General features: G+C 43.0%; 1 protein-coding gene across 1 annotated transcript in view; it reads left to right on the top strand.

Annotated features, from left to right (window-relative positions):
* Positions 1–20,733, top strand: part of SH3RF3 (SH3 domain containing ring finger 3) — a 232,187-nt gene that overhangs the window by 181,440 nt on the left and 30,014 nt on the right. Inside the window, exons 5-8 of the mRNA XM_052705663.1 lie at positions 8,187–8,287; positions 11,626–11,796; positions 15,064–15,314; positions 18,973–19,277. Coding sequence (XP_052561623.1) covers positions 8,187–8,287; positions 11,626–11,796; positions 15,064–15,314; positions 18,973–19,277 — 828 coding nt within the window. The remainder of the gene's footprint in view (positions 1–8,186; positions 8,288–11,625; positions 11,797–15,063; positions 15,315–18,972; positions 19,278–20,733) is intronic.

Raw genomic sequence — 20,733 nt, forward strand, 5'->3', positions numbered from 1 at the left:
TGGCCTTCCAAAAAATGGTGTCCATTTCCCTATAGACCAGAGGTACTTCCATCTGGGGCACTTGCTTTCTTTCAGCAAACTGTCAAGGAAACAGAGATGTTAAAGGCTGCAGGAACTTAAAACTGAGGTGCGCATTTCAGATATTTCAGTAACGTGCAATATATTGCACCTCTTAAAAGTTATGCCATACATGGTACTATATTTCTGTGGTTTTTGTCAGTATTTGTGAATTGGAACCAGACTTTCATGCAGAGCTGACATGTTTTCTGTTTTTATGAGTTGTTAGGCTATAATAAGCCTCCTGCTTCTCCAGGAGGGCACAAATCTCTGCATCTTGAGCGCTGATGTGCAGACCATAGTATGAAATCTTAGGTTCTGTAGCACTTCTGCATATTATTAATTCAATAATTGCAGACTACAGGATTTAGACTACAGGATTTAGGATTTAGGATATAGTCATCGTTCTTTAAGCAATATCAAGTCAACTGCTTCCCAATACCCAAGATGCATTTTGAGAGTGTAAAAGATATCTTCATTGCCTGCCTACTTAGGAATGCTCTAAAGCAGGATCAACTTCAGACTACTTCAGATGGACAAAACAGTGACTGGGAAATCACAGTAGTCAAGATACAAAGCATTTCTTTTCAAAGGGGTGATGCTGGGATCTTCATTTTGCTTGCAGCCAAATTTGTTCTATGCTTTTTGTTGCATGCCAAGTGTCACTCACGAAACCTCCATCTGAAAGGTGATAGCATCAGTCCCTTGTGCAGAATGCCCCATCGTGGGTTTTTATTGAAGGTGTGAGATGCCTGTGATGGAGCAGAAGCTGAATTAGGTTACAGGCACAAGGAGATGCTCGTAACCAAGACTCCCAGGAGAGCAGGAAATGTCCCCCAAGACAGCAATCATGCCCAGGCCTCAGGTGGCTTGTCCCGCTTCCATTTGCACTCCTTATGAATTATTCGTCCCTGCTGTTTGGAAAGGTCAGAGGTCAGTAGCATACCAAACACCCTGGTTTTCGGCAGAAAAAGCTTCTCATGAATAATGAAGCGTGACTGTGTGCACACCAGGACAGCAGCTGAGAGGGGAAGAAAGGATGCTCCTGGCAGGAGGAACTTGTGCGTGCACTTCGAACAACTCATCACTATGCACAGGAAATCCGCTTGTATCTGTGGGTGTCAGAATGGGCTTCTAACCGGAGGCCACATGTTCAGGAAAAGCTGAGAACAATGTCTTGCACGCTCCCAGTCCCAAGCAGCAACAGCATTTGAAATGAAAAATCTCCCTTGAAGTGTCTCCCTGTATAAATCATTTAGAAGTGTGACTCCTTATCAGTTACTTAGAAGCGCTGGATTTTAGCTGAGAAAATGTAATAGCAGAACTCTGGTTGAGCCTTGGCTGATAGCCTAAATGTGCTGGCCATGAGCAGCATACAGATTATGTTTAAAATCCAGAAACTATGAACCTTTCATTTTCAAGTGCCTAACAGGCTCTGAGAAAAGAAGAGAAAGTCCTGTATTTTTCAGCTTTGGTCTGGAGTCCAAATTGTATCCAACCTGCTCTGCTGTTGGCTGCAGATGACAATGGACTGGAATCCAGTAATGACATTTAGACAGCTGAAACAAATGGCAGCCATCTCAAGGGTCTGCGCTGGTCAGAATAACAAGAGAACTAATTTTAGTTGGTCTGACCTGTGTTTCTGTTATTTGGATCTACATATGTCATGAAAGCAGTGTAAGACTTTGCTGAAATCTAACCTACATTGTTTCCTAGTTTTTATATAGTCCCAGTTGTACGATGAATTGCTCCCAACTGGAGCCAAACGTTGCCTATTTGTTGCATCTCCATTTTAAATAACTTCATTGAGAGCTCTTCTTGAAGGGCTTTGGAGGTTGGAAGGAACTGAGTTTTTTAAGCAGAAGTTCAGGCAGACATGCAAGCTGCTAATAGTATGCTACTAATAGCGTACATAAATGCTAATAATACTAATTTAAATATACTCCATGTATTAGGATATATTACATTATTTGTCAAAATGACGGGAAGTGAGACATGTGAGCTGACTAAATCTATGGGCTGATTACATAAGCTATTGAAGATCCAGTCAAAGCACAATTCCCTACCAGTGTGAGACAATGTGGTCTCTTTATCCTGTAATTTGTCTCATCATGAATACGTTTTGAAAGACTTTTCAGGAACCACAAAATCTGATTTTTGACTGAATCAAAGCAAAGAAGGCTAAGCTTTAGAAGAGCATTTATTCAACTGTGCATGAAATCCTCTTGCCTGTAAAACAAAAACAAGTTTGTTTTTCTTTCCAGCTACTCCTCAGGGTACTAACCCAAAAACACTTTACCACTAAAATCATTTTTGCACAGGGGTAATCCCAAAGCTTCACGCTGCCTGCCAGTCAGCTGCCGATTTGGAAGACTCAGGAGCAAGCAAGTCTCTCTCTTGGTATTTGCACTACAACACAAAGCACTGTCCGTCCAACACACTCTGTGTGCACATGCATGACATTTTAGCAGAAGTGACCACAGAGCGTATTTTCCCTTCTCGTTTGTGTGGGATTTTTGTTTACTTGTTTACCACTGCCATCTCTCTGAAGAACTTACTACAGGAGTCATTGTACAGGATCCTGATAAGCTTGTTCAATTATCAGGAGGATAATTATGAACTTGGGATTAAATTAACATCTTTTAGAGGTCAGGCCTTCATTTTAATCTTCCCTGTCTTTCTGCCTTTGAATTTTTATGTTGTTTGACCCCAAAATTGTGAGAACCTATTTGCTGTAAAACCATTTAAAGCCCCAGAGAGGAGAGCTAGATACCAGCGCTTGGTGCTGAAAGGGTTGCTCTGAGAGGAAAAAAAGGCTGAATAAAATATAATTCTCTTGGTGCTCCTTCACATAATGCTTAATTAGGCCTCAACTGGGGGAACTGAGAAGCTGCAAACCAAGATAATCAGTGCTGTTATGGGTGGTGATGTCAGAGGAATATTTGGAAGAAGGTGCCAAAAAATATTTGGGTTTTTCTCTCCAATTCACAACTGTCTTTAGACTGCAGCGTGTTGGAAGCTCCAGGAATATATTTGTGTGACTTCTCCAGCTCTCTTCATAACACCGTGACCCATTCACAGAAGACGTGCTCTAGAATTTTTAAGTATTAGGAGCCAAAAAATAATCAGGGCCAACAGGATGGTATAATATTCAGCCTGACCATCATCCGCAGCCATAGATACACACTGTAAGAACCCCTCCATAAATAGTGAATTTTACAAATCTAGCTCCAGTTTTTGCAGAAAGAAACTGGAAATTTATGCAGCTATTTATGCAGCTGCAGCTGCCATTGTTCGTGGATATATTATTATTTTTTACACACATACCATTAGGGAAGAAAAAGTCTTGCTTCAGAGTTGGAAAGTCCGTTTCAGCTCCTGCTGTGGTAATTAGCATTTGATGAGGCTACTTGGTCTTACATGTAACACTTTCCATCAATACTTGGTGGCACCACCACGCATTAAGTGCTTATACATTATTTCTGGGAACATTAAGGCCCAGAGTGATTGCCCCAGTCATTGTTTTATGGAGTCAAGAGAATTAGAGAAATGAGTCACAGGAATCTTAAAGACCATTAGCCTATTTTTGTGGTATTTCCAGAGGACAGTACATCAGCCGATGTGAGTTGAATGTTTGAATGTTTTTCTCTTATTATAAAGCAATACTAAAGAGAAATTCTAAGTAAGCTGTAAATATGCATTCAAGACATTAAAAGAAATTTCCCTGTGAATTAATGAATGTGATAAGTGCCCTGTGGTGAGACAGTGCTAGATTTGCTTTGAAGTCAAAATAGAGATTTCTGGTTGGTGATTTTCTTGGTGATAGAACATTCACATGATAGCAGCAGCAATTTTTTTTCCGTAAAGGTTGCTGCAAAGTGCAGTATTCCTGTGCCCTGTTCCCACTTTTATCATTGTTTTCACAGCTTCTGTTCCCCTCCAAGACCGAGTCCTGTGCTTTTGCAAGACACTTCCCTAATCCCTGCAGGCACTACATCTTTTCAAATTAAACAACAAACATGGCCTCAAAATACTAGTGGGAATCTAAAGTGAATCTACAAGGGAGAGAAAAAAGGATAGTTTATGCTGGAAGTCCAGAGCACTAATCCTTCTGCTTTCACAGAGGTGTGAATAGGAAGAGAGAAAGGGAATGAATGTGAAATGAACTTCCAGGCTGAGCAGTTATTAACTTTAATTTCCTGATCTCTATGGGCTTGTCAGTAATGTTTTGCCTGTCTGGTTGTTTTTAAATATATGTCAGACCTGACACAAGAGGCAACAGCATCTCAGTAGTGTATTATTTACTCAGGAGTATATGCTATAAAATTTAATAGAACTATATCATTATATATACATTAAAACATGATTTGTTTTGATGCTCTTGTAAATAACACTTACCAGCTGGAGGAGGAATGAGACTTATCTGAGCTTAGTCTTGTTGCAGGAGCTTCTGTGAACCATGAAAGTTGTACTATTCATTCTCATCAGGAAATGTTGACCTCTGGGCTGCACAGTCATCTGTAAACTTCAGTTTTGTCAGCTAGCTGTGGGTCTCTTCGTTTTGGATGTGACCCAAACAGTGCCATTATTTATTTAAGTATCTAAAAACTGTATTGAGTCAGATGGAAGTTCTACTCAACATTTAGAATTCCAGGGTATTTGCGCCTTTGTGCAGGCAGCCAGGCAAAGCTGTTCTGGAGCAGAGAAGAGCTGTTGCTGTTGAGCTGAGGACTTGGGTCATGGCGAGTCCATCTGGAGGATGTCAGATGGAAGGGAAGAAGTCAGAGGTGGTTGTGTAGTGGCCTAAGTACCTGCGGTGAGGGCTGGCAGGGTCTAACTCAGAAAGCTGCAGGCAATCACTAGGTAGATATCCTCCTCATGAGGAGTGTGATTGCACAGCAAGCCTCATCTGGAAGCTCAGTGGCCAAGCATTTAAGGGCACTAGAGGCTCATAAGGATACAGAGGGCCACTAGAAGGCATTTTCAGAAATGAGTTCTATTACTTAGGTTGCACTAAAATCTGTGGGAATCAGTCAGAGAAGTACTTCTTAGTGCCTCCATGAGCAAACTCCATGAAGTGCCTGTTTTTATTAGAGCCTCTTAAAAACCTGACTGTGAGAGACATCTCCTCTCAATAAGGCCTAGTGGCAGCAATCATCAGAGATACAGGAAGGACGAATATCCCAGTGCTGCAGTGTTAAGGCCCACTCTGTGTAATGTCTGAGCCATCAGAAAGGATTGATGAGTACACAGACTTCCCAAAGGTTATCCAATACAGAACAAAAAATCGGAGTGTTGTCTCAGATTCCCATTCCCCTGAGCAGATGAAGAGGAAAGGCGGGCATGTTTAGTACCTTGTTCCTTAGATCATGATAATGAAAGTACAACCTGGCTGTCGGGCTAACTGAAGGAGGAAAACAGTCCTGCTGCCCTCTGTATGCTCCTGCAGAGACCCACACAAAACTATGGCAAGAGGAAGCAGAAAGTTAAGCTTCTAGCAAAGGTAATCAAAGTGCGAGGAAATAATAGCTGAGTCTCTCACACTAGACAGTGTGTATTAATCTTCTTGCAGTTATTATCTTGCAAAACAATCTTGCAGTATTGTATCTTGTAATATGAGCTAACTAGTTATAAATGAAACAGAGAACAGGGAGCCTGGAAGAGGAGGCTTAGAAAGCCTTCACCAACTGTGTCAGGGGCTGTAAATGCAAAGCAGTGAACTTTCAGGCACGTAGCAGCAATCAGGCAGCCACTGAGAGAACTCATCATGGATCATGGGGTGCATGGAGCTGCTGAGAACAGTACTTGTCTGAAAGGCAACGCCAAGGCACGAACAGATGAGCTGGATTCAGCACTATGGAAGGCCATTGGGTCCTGCAGAGTAAAACTTGATGATGAGAAGCTGGAACGTAGGCAGACTGGCAAGAACCCCATCATGTCAAGCCTGCAGGGGGGAACAGCTATAGAAAAACTGAACCACAATCAGGAAGCAGGCGCTGATTTGGAGTTCAGATGCATATGATACGAGGCTGAGCGAAGTGGCAAAAATGAGCAGTTTGTAGGGTCCAAGGCAGCAGCGCCAGGTGCAGCAGTATTACAGTAACAGACAACAGGCAAGAAACAGAAAATCAAGTGGGTAGAAAACACACAGGGCTATGCAGATTTCTTCAGAATTGGTCAAGGGAAGAAAGCAACATTGACAATTATGTCTTAATCCCTAGGACTGTGTGCTGGCACAAGCATAATAGTAAAATAGAAAGCATCTGGGCTCGTGCTTCCAGCGATGATGTTGCAGTAGCCACCACCTTCAGCAAAAGCAAGCAAATGGCTGATGCTAACACAGCTGTTGCTCTCTGGGGTTGAGCAGAGGTGTTGCAGAGGGAGGGCTGAATGATCTAAGGGGAGGACAGCAGATTTCTTGGAGGCAATTCATGTAGCTCCCATAAGACAGATGCTGGTGGTACAATGCAAAGAAGTTTGCTCCAGTTAATTTCCCAGTTGTGTGTTGGGTGAAACATGTACTCTGTCTCTCTGCCCAGCATCCTTCTCATTAACAAGCTCAAAACAAGTGAGGGATCATGCCCCAGCTATGCCTACATTTTTGGGTTGGTTGTTACTACCTCACTGATGTGACAGGGAGGATTAATAGAGCCTTAGCTGCAGAACTGGAAAGAATACTTAGTTTTACACATAGGGCTGAGAGCTGCCTGGAATCTTCCTTGTTTGAATGTGCAGCCAGAAAGTGGGGAAATAATGAGAAAAAGGAGATGTACTTGTCACTACAGCTTCATGATTGAGTGTGGATGTTGGTGAGAGAGGAGACAGCTTGCTGCTTGTTGCCAAAAGCTGGGGAGTCACAGAGCAGAGTCTTCATATTTCACTGCTTGATTTCTTAATGATATTGTGTTAATATTCAGCAAAGCAATATAAATTAGCAATGAAATATCAAGACATGACACTGTAATAATTATGTGGGCTTCTCTGGAATGAGGTGACCTTGAAATCCTTTAATTAAGTAGCAATGTGTGTCTTGGTTTAATTCAGTGTCATTTGTAAGTGCAAAGAAATGTCTCTGTGTTTCTGTTCCTAAAATAGACCAAAATTTACTGTTTGCTAGATAGCATTTGGAAAGAAAAATGCTGCACTGGAGGTCTGTGAACCGCTCAGAATCTTTGCTGTATGGAAGAGGTTTTGTCTGAACCTGCAGTTTGTACATAAATCTAGGATTTGTAGATCCATTCTACGTATAGATGTGCATCCAGCATTTGGTTGGACTTATAAAAAATAATCTTTTGCTCAGGTAAACTATTGCACGTCCCATTGGTCTAGCTCTATTTGAAGCCATATATTTGAAGCAAAGATATGTTGCTACAGCCCTTGTCATTATTTCAGTGTAAGTTTCTGAGCAGGATTCATTTTTGACGTAGATGAATAGGAACTTTGGTGAGACAACTCGAAAGAGTTTGCCCTCCATATTTTAGCTCAGCATTAGATTTTGAAAGAGGAATTATGGCACTCAGATTTGCCTTTCAATATCAGTAGCTGGAAAATGTACCTGCCCGGTTCTCTGTATGAGAGTGGTGGTTTATTCGCTGTGGTAAAAATAGAGTATAATTTCTCCATTCAGAGATCCTCCTGTTCTGGGTTAAGCTGTTACTGTCTCTTTAACAAGGAGAGTATTCCTCAGGACAAGAACTGTATACAGAGATGTGACTACGTTTCGGAAATGCAATAATATGTTCTTCCCCATAGATCCATAAGTCATTAGCAAAATGAGAAAAAAACAAGCCATTGAGAGAAATGGATACCTTTACCAAAAAAGCTACTATTGCAGAGATGTACGTGTTGAGGTTCTTTTACAGAGCAGTCAAGTAGTTTTGTTTCCTAAAAGTTAAGACTTGCACACAGATTACATCTGATTTTCTCTGACGTGTACATAGAAATGCAGTTAATAAGATTAAATCCCCTCTGTCAGAAATGTGTTTCTAGAACATGTAAGCTTAGAAGATTTTTTAATGCAGCATTATGAAAGTAGGAAGTCTTTGAATTGAGAAATGATGCGCCTTCATTTCTGTTTCATGTAGCAGTGGGCTTCACCTTAATCCTTGCATGTTCTTGTATACTTTCAGGATTCCTCCTCAATTGGAACAGCCACGGTGGCTGGTCCCAGGACAAGTGCAATAATTGGAGATCAGGGAGTACCACCGAAGGTCCAGCTCCCCCTCAATATGTAAGCATTCAGCTCGTCTCACTTACTTCTTACTCTTTGTTTCCAATCATGTGCATGTGTACATGTGTTTGAAATCTGCAAGCATGAATCTCAGCTCAGGAGCACTGAGAAGAGAGATACCTCAATTTCTTACACAACTCAGCCTCTGATGAAGCTGAAAAATGAATCGTGAGAAGCAAGACATCCCTTTCTCTTTGAGACTCCTGCTATATTTTTATTACAGCTACATGAATCACTGTTAAGGAAAAGGAATGCCTCTCAACTAGGGAAAATCTTCCTCCTTCATTCAGCTAAAGCTCTTTGAAAGATGTAGTCCTATGTAATCAAACATCTGATACATTCATCATTAACTAGGAAAAGGTGACCCATCTGCATTTTTTTCAGTACCATCAGCAAAGGCATCAAACTAACATATAAAGTGCAAGGGTATCATGGGCTTGTTATATAGTGTGTGGAAAAATAGGTTGACTGGGTACAGAACAAAGTGATAGCCTTTGTTATAATAAATCTCTTCCAGTCTAATTGGCTAATTTGGTACCTGTATAGTCAAAGTTCTCAGCCCTTTCCTCTGATCACACATGCTTCATGTAAGCAGTAGAACTATATAGACACACACATACATACCAGTATTTTAGGGTTTTGTGGGTTTTTTGTTTGTTTGTTTGTTTTTGTTGTTGTTGTTGTTGTTGTTGTTGTTTTTAATGAGTAAAATAATATCTGAATTCACAAATTATCTTCTAAAATAACCGGAAATCTGCTTTAAGGAAAGTGATAGAGTTGGAACAGCAAAGGAAAAGTTGTTCTTGGGTACCAATGTAGGGCCTGCACACCTGTGGGGTATTACATATCGCTGGGTACCCCGCAGAGAGGTCACATCATCACCCTGCAGACACTCAGTTGGAGCCTATGTGCCCACATAGTGGGCAAAAATTTATTTCAACTGGTTCCATAATCAGCAGTATTTCTGATATTTAGTTGCTGAATTAGACCAATTCCTGGCTGTATGGCAATGCCTCTGCCCTTGTACCTCAGCAGCCCTCCCCTGCTCCCTTCCTTTCTTCTCATCTCTGAGAAGCAGCCTCATTATCCACTCAGACTTTTTGCATTGACAGGCCAAGCTCCAGCCAAGGAGTTAACATTATCTGAACTGGAGAAGCTCAGCCCAAGACAGGGCCATGGGAGTTTTGCATTATAACTGGGCTCACAGGTTGTTCCCCCAGGCCAAGACTGTGAGCTGTGCTCTTTCTTAGACATTTTTAGGGAACTGAGTTGGAAGAAGATTTTTTTTAGGGAACTGAGTTGGAGTATTATATAGAAAAACAGAAAAACAGAAAAAAACTCATAGGAGAACTGGAAACAGCTGCAAAAGAAAGCAGCTACAGTCCACATTAGGGTGTTTTTCTCTGAACCTTCTTCCAGTATCTCAACCTGTAAATTACATTATTGCATGTAGTCCTTTGGGAAAAGGGCTAACTGAGTGTGACCATCTAAAATGTTCTGTCCTTTAATTACCCCTAGCTCCTGAATATGAGCCAAATTTAAGCAGTGATTTTCAAAGGGAAGTGGAAGCCACGCTTTTTGCTACCTCAAGTGAGTGTGGTTCCCAGCCCTTTGCATTATCCTAACAGAGCCCTGTGCTGAAGGATTAGCACTGAAGCATGTAACCTTATTTCATGTCAGGGTGATGCACTTTAATGTTCTGCACTTCAGATGTAGCCTCATGTTTTCCTTCAAGTGAACAACAACAGACTTGCTCAGGGCCACCTAATTATATAGACTAAGCAAAAGATGTGCAGGATGGTTTCTCCCATCTGTTGATTAGTGAAATACAGTTTCTGATTAGGTCGTTGTACCCCATGAACATGGTAAATATGGCCAGGCACATCAGCCTAAGAATGCCCCAAGGAGCTGTTACCAAATATTTCATATTCTGCTCATTACTGCTGTTTATTTACTGCCTTCAGAATAAAAATAAGGAAATCTGCTGGTGACATAAAGGAGGAGAATCAGGAAAACTAACAGGATTTATTCAGCAATTATATTTCCTAGAAAGCAAATGTAAAAAGTCATGTATCATTTTTATTGGCTGCAAGTCTAAAATCACAGTGGTTATAGTTTTCATTATTTCTTTGGCTTGCAACTATCAGTTAGGCAGCAAACCTTCTCCCAGCTCAGTTCCCTCACCCACCCTTGAGCCTAAAAGCATTCTGCTGCACTTTGTAGTGTAAATGCACTTCCCATAAGTGTTTCCCAGTTTGTCTTAATCTCTCTGTACCTGTCAAACACAAAGACAAAAGAAAACCCAAAACTCAGTGTACAACCTTGATCAAGAATCACCAGAAATCCCATTGTGCATTTGTGTAAAGGTGGCAGTACCAAAAAAAATTGGCGTTTTACAAAGGAAGTGTTGTTCTGCATGTGCATTCTTGCTATCCTATCCAGACTTCCTGTTATTCCCCAAAGTGCAAGCAATCATTCTTAATTTTCAACAAGGATATCTCTAAGCAGAGGGAATACCTTCAGGGACTTTAAGTTGTAGTCATTTCACAACATTAGACACGTCCCCAAAGTAGCAGCGGAAGAACAAAAGAGAGATAAAAAGGAAGACTCTGAACAAAGGGAATAAATAAATGCTGTAATTAAATAAATAAGAGGCTCTACGTACTGAGACTGGCACTAAATATTTGAGTATACTTGCATATAAAACATCCACAGCCAAATTATACCTCTGAGCCACGTCAGCCTCTGTCACTTTTTGCTTTGCCTACACAGTACAAGTATTACCAAACTATATCAAAACAGTTCAGTGTGTTGTTTCTATAACTGGCCAGCATAAGTAGCACAGTGAAAAGTGCAAGAAAAGCAGCCTTCAACATTTGTGAGGTAGCCTACCCATAAGAAAAGCTTCTTCTGAAAATCCACACAGTAGAGGTGGCTCACACCCTGAAGCTCAGGAATGTACGCTTCATCCAGACTTTGAGAAGCCTTCCTGCCTGGGTCCTGGTTGCACTGACTGCTCCTTCTTCTGAGATTGCTACTAAATTCTTGAGCTGAGTGATGCTTTGTGGCAGTGTTTTGTTTCTGTTGCACCCCATGTGGAAAGTTTGCTTTGCTAATCTCTAAATTACCCCCTCCCTTTAATCTCATTAGCTGTTCCCTTATTGTCTCAGCACACAGCTGATCTGTCTGCCTTTCCTTGTTCCTTGTGCTGTAATGATGCCCCTTTTCAACCACTGTTTCAAAGCAGTGTTTCTGCTCACCCTCTGCTCCAGGAGGCTGGAATTGAGGTGGTGACTGATGTCAGCTTTGTGTTTTCTTTGTGTGACCTCTCCCCACAGCTACCTGGCCCTGTATGCCTACAAGCCCCAGAAGAATGATGAGCTGGAGCTCCGCAAGGGCGAGATGTACCGGGTCATTGAGAAGTGCCAGGATGGCTGGTTCAAGGGGACGTCTCTGAGGAGCGGCATGTCTGGGGTCTTCCCAGGGAACTATGTGACACCTGTTTCCAGGTGAGGACTGCCAGCCAGGGTGGAGGTGCCTGAGATAGGGTAGGAAGGATTCTGGGTATGGAGGATGCCAAAAACAAGGTGGCTCTGCTTTTAAATCACATTCCCCATACTTGAAATTTTCTAGTCGATTACAGACTTGGGTAACATGACGTGCTGGTGCAGTGTCAGTTATCCACACTCTCAGAAGACTTAACTAGTTGCATTAGGTGACAGCATTTACAATCCCCAACTTTACAAAGTCTGACGTTCCCAGCTTTTATTGTTGCATAGAAGGGAAAGACTTTAGCAGGGTCTGCTATGACAGCCAATTTGCTACTTACTTTGCATTATATTGTAACTACTGGTCTTGTACCAGGACTAAACAAAGCAAGGAATATTTGTGACTTGTTTTGTAGATTTTGTTTTTCTGAAATCAGAGCTATTGGATCATTTAGAACAAGACTAATGTTTGAACCATTAGCGTTCAGAAGTGATAGAAGAGTCCAGCAAATTGTTTCATTTTAACTACCCTTATCTGTTGCACGGGATGAGAAAAGGAAAGAATAGCATGTATGGGGAGGAAAGCCATTTGTCAGAGTTTGGTATTGGAAAAGAACAAATCAGAGTGTTTCTGATCCATCCCCTGCTCTGAAATAGTCTGAAAACTGAGGAGAAAATTCACCAGCATCCCCAACTGCTTTAGCACATGTGCTCCTTGCAGACAAGTGCTGCCATGTGTGTGCCCACCTCTCCTTTAGAGCAACTCTGGGTTTGCAAATTGAGCTCATCTCTTCTCACGCACTGTCAGTGCATTCTCCCATAGGCACACAATCCCACCATCTTTTGTTTCTCTGCAGAGAAAGGCACTCTGCCATTCAGAGAGTGTTGATCTTCAAAAAGTGGTCCAGGTTTCTTCCATCTTCAGTTTAAATGAAGTCTAAAGTCTATAATATGTGGTCCGGGCAAGAACAAAATAAAGAGCAGATGAGAAGATGATGACTAAGCCTGTTGACAGTCCTAATACTGCATTTTAGCTTAAAAAAAAAAAAAAAAAAGCATTACTTCATGGGATCTTCACTACTCATCAACTTAAATGTATTTACCTGATTTTATAGTGGCCCTCAACAGCTTTCACTTCTTGCCACTTCAGTTCTTAATTAGTAAAGCGATTTGTGCTGAAGTGTTGTTGATCTGAATCAGCAAGACTTTATTAAATGCAGCATGTCACAGCTAGAACAAGACACAAAAGTGCTGAAGGGCAAAAGTCCTTTCCACAAAGCCCAAAAGCAGCCTTATGATTATATTTATGATCCTGTGCACTAATTAAGTTTCTGTGTAAATCACTGTCAGTGAGAACAGCAAGAAAAATCTGCTAGCAACAAAATACCTTATTTACTGCGCTTTAAACTTGCTTTGTTCCTTTTCATTTTGACAGTTAGAGAGTTAGATTCGTACATGGTTTTCTGCCACTCCTTACAAAACCCAAGAAAAAGAAGTTGACCACGAATTTAATAACAGTGAACAAGATTTACAAGCTGTCAGAGCACATCTGAGGAAAGGATGGTGAGAAAAGGGCAAGCCTCTCCAGGTAGACTGAAAGACATATTTTGACATATCCAACCTCCACCCAGAAATACTGCAGTCACAAATGAAGTTTTTGTACCTGATGGTGTACAGTTGCCTGAAGGCAGCCCTCAGTGTACTACTAGGTGTCCTTTTCTGGCAAACCTAATCTAGCACAAATGGCCAAGCCAGTTCCAGCTGATCCTTGCTCCTATTCTGCCAGCTTTTCAAGGCAGATGACAGTCAAAATTTCCATCTGGTGGGATTCCTAGCCTCTTCCTACCTGAAGGCTGATGAAAAAAGTTTGAAGAAAAAAAATCAGAGGAATTACATTTAGCAAAATGTAATCCAAGGAAACCCTGTCTAGATTTCATGGTGTTCAAAAGCACCAACACCATGGTGTTTTTTCTTCTGTGTTTTTCTTTTTTAAGAGAAGGGGCAGAGGAGACAGCTGTTTTCTAAACCTTCTAACCTTATCTTCCACCCTGTCCTTTGGCCTCTCTATCAGAATTTCGCTCTTCATCCCTCCACTATCTTCTTGGAGTTGCTTCTCCAGTTTACCTTATCCTCTGAATTGCACCTGATTGTTCAGCATACTCCCTCTTCCTGCCTCTCCCACACAACTGCTTGGGACCCCAGTAGTTTTTCCAATCCCACCCCCATATGTTGGTCTTTTACCCTGTCTGTTATATCCTCCTCCTTTGCTCACACTCTACAATGTCTTATGTCCATTTCCTCCATAATTTGTTCTGCATCATATCCCCTTTTCTGCTCTTTGCTGGTGGAGGCCCTTGGCACATGGAGCAGCCAAGTCGAAGAAGACAGCACAGAATTCGGTTTCATAGTGTCTCCTGCTGGGAAATTACTGAGAAACCTGAGTAAGAAACTCAGCAAGTGCTGCTGAGCAGCAAGTGACTTTGTCCATTGCTGTCCTCCTGCCCTGGTCAGAGAGTTTCTAGCTCAGTGGTGAGAGGAATGAGAAGTGATTTAGAGTGAACTCACTGCATGGCCTCGTTCCTCCCTGCTGAGGTCTTCATGGTCATTCAGACAAGAGAAAAGTTATACATGCAGCTTAAGATAGCAGGAAAAGAGGGGCAATTATTGTTGAATTTCCTTCCCAGTAAGGGTAGCTGCAGTCTCTTGCCTTTTCTATTTTCTTAGCGAGTCTAAGCTAGGGCTGATTGCACAGGTAAAGCTCAGGAGGCAAAGCAAAGCTCACAGGTAAAGCAAAGGAGCTCAGGCAAGCCCATCCCTGCCAAGCCTGCTGCTTTTCAGTCCCCTTCAAAAGCCACGCGCCAATTTGCTGCTTTCCATCTTGTTTTCCATCTGTGAGGCTCTAAGCAGGTTTGACCCTAAGGAAGATCTCCAAGTCTGTTTTAATTATTGCTCCATTATTGCCTGTAAAATAGCTTCTGGCCCATAAAACAACATTTGGGAGATACTAATTTCTTCTGAATTTAGATTTGCATTTTCAGTAGAAATTATATAGACAGAAGCATAGCCTAAGAAAAAAGCTGGTTGGAAAAATTATCTTTTCTGTTTTCATCCCACTCGTCTTCACATGGGATGAGGGGGTAAAAATGTCCTCCGGTGTGCTTATTGTGTCCCATAAAGATACAAATAAAGCTCAGTTTAATACTCGAGGGAGTACTGCGTTGAGTAACTGGGGCTGCCCATCAGCATGGTGCCCAGCTGTCAAGGTCAGTGATCTCCGTCTCCACACAGGGTGCCAGTGGGAGCCGGGCAGCCCAGGGCCAGCGCAGCCGGGGGAGTTCAGGCCCCGAAAGGAGCCCCAGGATCCATCCACCCTGTTGGGGCCGTGCACGCCGCTGCCGCCACGGCTGCCAGGCCAGCCGTTCCCATCACAACTCCTCAGACGCATCCCCAGCTACAGGCAGCCTCTCCACAGCTGAACAACTGCCTGAGGTACTCGGCACAGCAGCCCGCCAACCAGACCCGCAGCGCCATGCAGATGGGTACGTATGTGTTCCTGCAGGAGCCTCCACAGCCTCCCCAGGCTGCCCATCCCCGCAGCTTGCTTTCACCAGTTCCAGCACAACTCCGCATGGAATAGACTGTGCTTTATTTGCTTGTAATATTTATAGGCTTCTATTGATCTCTGGGAACTGCGTTGTGTTTATCAGATTGTTCTGTTGCTACAGCTGAAATAGATTATGGTGTTTACAAATATTTATTCAGTTTATCTGAGCGAAAGCAAGCACCCCGCATACAAAGATTAGCAGTCCCAAGTCCGGTTGGCACGCTGACGGAGAAATACTGCCCGTATCACAGAGCAAGGAACGCACATCTTAAAATTAAGAAGCATTTCATTGGGCTGCAGGGATGAAAGGTATTTATTAGGCAGAAGGGGACCCGGTGTTAGTGATAGAGCGAGAGATCTGAAAAATACTGCCACCTTTTTGCAACAAGAATAAGAGCTTCTCACGCCAGGGGGGCTCTGTTCTTTCTGGGTTTCCTTTTTGATGTATGGCACAATTTTCTGGAGCACAATTTATTCCCTCTTCCCTGATGTTAAGCAGCTCTGATGTTGAATAAAGTAAAAGTAAATCCTGCGGTGGAACTTCACAGAAAAATTTAAAACATTTTGTTTCTGATATTTTATAAGGATGTGAGCCACAGTGTTTACAAAGGCAGATCAGCAAAGGCTGTGAGACTGAGGTCTTTGATACAAAATGAAGTAAACCCAAGTGAGCAATATAGTGTCGTGTAAGTCATGGATTCGTACTGTTTGAAGCCAGAAGGGACCACTGTGACCATCCAGTCTAACTTCCTGCACAGTCCAGGCCAAAGACAAGACAATGTAATCAAATACACGTGAATTTGAATCTGGAACAGAGCAAGCTCCTTCTGCTCAGCAAACATCAGCAGGACTTTACATGCCAGCCATGTCACACAGGGGAATATTCTATTTATTCTCTTTTTTTGTGGTTTAGAGGACTGCTGCTTTCCCCTCAAGACACTGTGAAAAGCTCTTCTGCTCCTGCAGTGCAAAGGCAAAAATGTCCCTTCTTGCACAGGGCTTGCAGGGTGCTAAGGGAGAGCATCTCTGGTAGCTCAGCTTCTGGGAGCTTCCCTGTGCCTCCTGTGCCCATGCAGACAGGCACGTGGTCTCCCCTGAAATATTTTTCTTCATAACGTATGTCCTGACTGATATAGAGTGGACCACTGCCCCTCTAGAAGGTCTCTAAAGTCCTGCAGGATGAGGTAATGCACATTCCCTTTTTGAGAAGCCTTCCAGGAGAAGCAAGCTGGCACAGTATTCAAATCACGTTTTCTGTTGGCTTGCAATATGTATGAGTAACAAATCAATTTTGCACAAGGCCACTAATGTAGGAATACACCCAAAATGAAATATGAGTGGTGTAGAACAAAAATAGCCTTCAGTGAGCATTGCTAATTAATAGCATGTTTGATGCAGCACAGTCCAGATCCAGAGATCCCAGAGCAAAGGCATACATTGTAACAGTAAGATGAAATTACAGAAAAAAAAATGTGAGACCCGTGCTCACAGTTGATTTTTCTCAGGCCTTTTATTTTGCTGGTTTACTTGCTTTCTCATTCCTTCGTGTTTATAAACACTGAGGACTATATGAAAGAATTAATGTACCTAATATAATTATCAAATTAGTCTTCCACATCCAGATAAATGCTGTGAAATTCCATGACGGTGCTTTTTCTTCAGATTTAGGAAAGCCGTTCCTCTCAGCAGCCAGTTCAAAACCTTGACCCTGCAAGCTTAACCATCTCAGAAAATTAGATTTCTAGCATCTGGGATTGCTCATTACACGAGCTTCAAACAGGAAAATCAGGAGATAATCGGTTCTAGATAACCAGTGGTACTCTGGCTGTCCAGAAATGGATTGCACTTTTCAGTAGGTAATGGTTCCCTTGGTAATCCAGGGAAAAAGGAATTGGTAACTAATAATAAGAACAGCCTTGAAGGAGTCTCTAATAACAACTTTTATTGCCTTTCTCATGCTACATCTAAAATCACTGCAAGATTAAGACCAGTTAATGATACTTTTGTTGGTTTTCTATGAACAACATTAACAGAAAGAAATGTCTGGGGTCAGAGTTACTGCAGGGGAGAAACATACAAACTTCAGAGGTGCTAATCTGATGATTTCTTGCCCATTAGGTTCAGCATTATATGGCATAAAGCTGAAGGATTAAATTTCCTCCCAACCACATGACTACGCAGCTGGTAGTCAGTGTGACAAATGACACTCCCTGTCATTTTAATCCTGGTAATGGGTGCTGTTGCTAACTATAGAAACAAAAAAATAGTGGTTGGAGTTGTTCTAGCATTGTGGCTTAGTTATAGACCGAGTGAACTCCAGTAGCTGCCTTTGGTACCGTATTAAAATGTATCCTCCAGATGAATTAAGGAATCCACAGATCAGTGCAGTTCTCTTGGTAAAAGAAATTTGGCTTGTTGACATACAGTTTTTTGTTGGGAATGGTAATTTGGACTTCATCCAGAAAGCTGCAACAAAAACAAGGAGGGAAGCAAAGTGAGTGCCCAGTGACTAGACTGTGTGCTTTCTCATTTTAGATAGATACCCTGACCAGCAGAAGAGGCCACTGTTGAGAGGATCAATAGGTTGTGCTCAGAAAAGTGTTCAAATGTTCAGATGTTGCACTGGTGTAGAACAGAATCAGATTATGAAACCTTGAAATGTGAGATGGGTGTTTGCCAGCCAGTTCTACTATTGAATCGTTTAAATGGGGAAATGTCAGAGTGTGTACTCAGCTTCTGCTCTGTACCTACCTGAAGTGTAAGTAGATTACAACTAAGCAGTCAACCAGAGTGGAAGTCAAAGGAAGCATCATTGTGGGAAAGGACCTGGAGCTTTGTCACGTTTCTGAAACATGGGGTGTGCAACAGGCTCACAAATCCCTGGAGTGGTGACCTCAGCAGTGAGTCGTGGTCACTATTAAACAGCTGAGCACCAGTTCAGGTTCCTAATGGTTACAGCCAGGGTGTGCTCATAAGGGCAAGCTAGACTAAAAGGCACTGCACAGTCTCTGAGGGACCTCGCTGGCAGAGATGAGGCTGATCTCAGAAAGTCTCCTGTGGATTCCTCTTTAGTTTATCTTGCACAGCTCAGTGTTGTGCCACTGATCATTTTGTTAAAGCTGAAACAAGAGACCTTCATTTGTAATTGCCTTCTGCAAGGTCATCATGGATCATGCGGGCTAGCTCTTTAGGCTCCATGCTTTAATGCCCCGTAGCATTTCAGGGAGTTAACAGCAGCATTAGGAGGGTGTCTTGCCAGTTCGGAAAACAGCTCAGATGAAGTGTGATTATGTATTTAAAAAAATCAGTTTGGCTTATGAATTATTTCTGAGCATGGGGATACATAGCAAGACTAGCCCTCTGGCAGCAGCAGGGAGGAATCACCAGTAGTGAGGGTCACCATTTTGGTGACCACAGACAGGCCTTTTGCAGCTGCGAAAGGGATTTCTAGGATTTTGCCAAAAACACGTTCAGGCTCAGGTATTCTCAGTGCAGGCTAAGCACTGTAGGTCTCCATCAGCCCCCAGCATCCTTTTAGCAGTGAGTCTGGCAGCACTGTGGGGACCTAACCATGCTCTGACCTCCCTTCACAGCTCATCCCCCGGTGCCAGCGCCAGAGCGTCCCACCGCCACAGTCTCACCGCTGCGGACGCCCAGCTCACCCTCCCGCCTGCCGGCCACCACCATCCGGCCTCACTCTGCCATCTCCCCACAGCACAGCCACCAGCCACCCACGCCGGGGGCCCGGCCCCTCATCCCCCTCACGTCTGCCGCAGCTGCCATCACGCCGCCCAACGTCAGCGCAGCCCACCTCAATGGTGAGGCGGGCAGCGGACCTCTGGGTGGCCCTGCAAGCCCCAGCACTGCTGGCAAGGCCGAAGAGAGGAAAAACGAGAAGGTAAAGGCTGCTGTTGCGGGCAGAAGTGGGTTTTAATCACCTGCTGTGCCACGGGTTATTTCCATGCTTTGTCCTTTCCCCACCCCTCCCTGATACTGCTCTTATGTTGCCCTCCGGGATGAGAAGCGAGCGGAGCTGCTCTCCTGCTGAATTTGGCTATTCTGATAACCAGCATCCAGTTCTCACAGGTTTGTGAAAGATATTGTAACAGGCTCTCAGTTCTCAAGGAGAGATGGCCAAGTCACAAGCAATCTGCCAAGCAACATGGCAGAAATTACAGCAGGTGACAGAGACCGGCTAAAGCTGCCTGCAGAAACGTGTGAGCAATCTGAGCTGTTTTACTGCTTTGCAAATATCTGGGTTTCTTGCATAAAATGTCATTGCTGTGGAACAGAAGAGCAGGGAGAAAGGCATCAGAAGTGTCTCACTGCAGCATGTAGTAGGCCAGCCCTGCAGGAGCCAGCCCTGGCAGCCATGCTTCTGTCCCTGGTGCACCTGGATGAGCAGAGCCAGCATGTAAAGCTGCTCTCAGCGCTCTGCCTTTTGGGTTTATGCTTTCACCAAATGTTTTCCTTGGGTTAGCAGCTTCCATTCATCTGATGGAAGTTATCTCCATGCTATCTAGCAGAACCCACTGATGAAATGGCCTGTTGGCATCACACTCCTGGTTTATACTGCTGAATATACTGTTGAAGAGCCTCTGAGGCTTGCTTTTCCTTTGTGAATATATACCTTCTTGTATGTCCCCCCTGTTTTTCCATAGTGACAGGAACATATAGGGTAGACATTTACTCAGAGAACATGGTAAACTGAGATTGCAGATCTCTCAGGTGGTCACGGTCACAGACTGCTCCTAGTTTCTCGATGAGAAATACAAGTCTTAAAATTGCTTCTGTAATCCTGTCCTGAATTGTCTCTGATTGTCTTTTGGTGAAAGGAGAAAGGTGTAAACTGCTACCCTAGACATGAAATTTAGATATTTGCTTTTGAAGAATGAATTCCAAGTATTCATTGAGGGCTCCATGGTGAGTAAGCAATACAATACTTGCTTCTTCTGCAAGCTAGAGAGACTGTGTAGCATTTAGCCATGGTGGTAGTTTGCATGTTGCTTCAGAGCTTTGTGTAGTAGCATATTAAATACTTCCTAAAACTAGCATGTAATTACATAGGTCCATGTGGAACACACCAAAATTTGCTAGGTAAATTTATGTTGAGGTTCTACATGAGATTCTGGTTATGCATTCCCAAATGGTTACACCTTTAAGCACTGGCACAGGCTGCCCAGGGAGGGGGTGGAGTCACCATCCTGGAAGCGTTCAAGAGCCGTGTGGATGTGGCACTGAGGGATGTGGTTGCTGGGCATGGTAGGGATGGCCTGGAAGTTGAACTAGATGATCTCAGAAGTCTTTTCCGTCCTTAATGATTGTAGGATTCTATACTGAATTTGAATGCAGGG

The sequence above is a fragment of the Tympanuchus pallidicinctus genome, unplaced genomic scaffold, assembly GCF_026119805.1.
Source record: "Tympanuchus pallidicinctus isolate F22 unplaced genomic scaffold, pur_lepc_1.0 scaffold6, whole genome shotgun sequence".
NCBI lineage: Eukaryota > Metazoa > Chordata > Aves > Galliformes > Phasianidae > Tympanuchus > Tympanuchus pallidicinctus.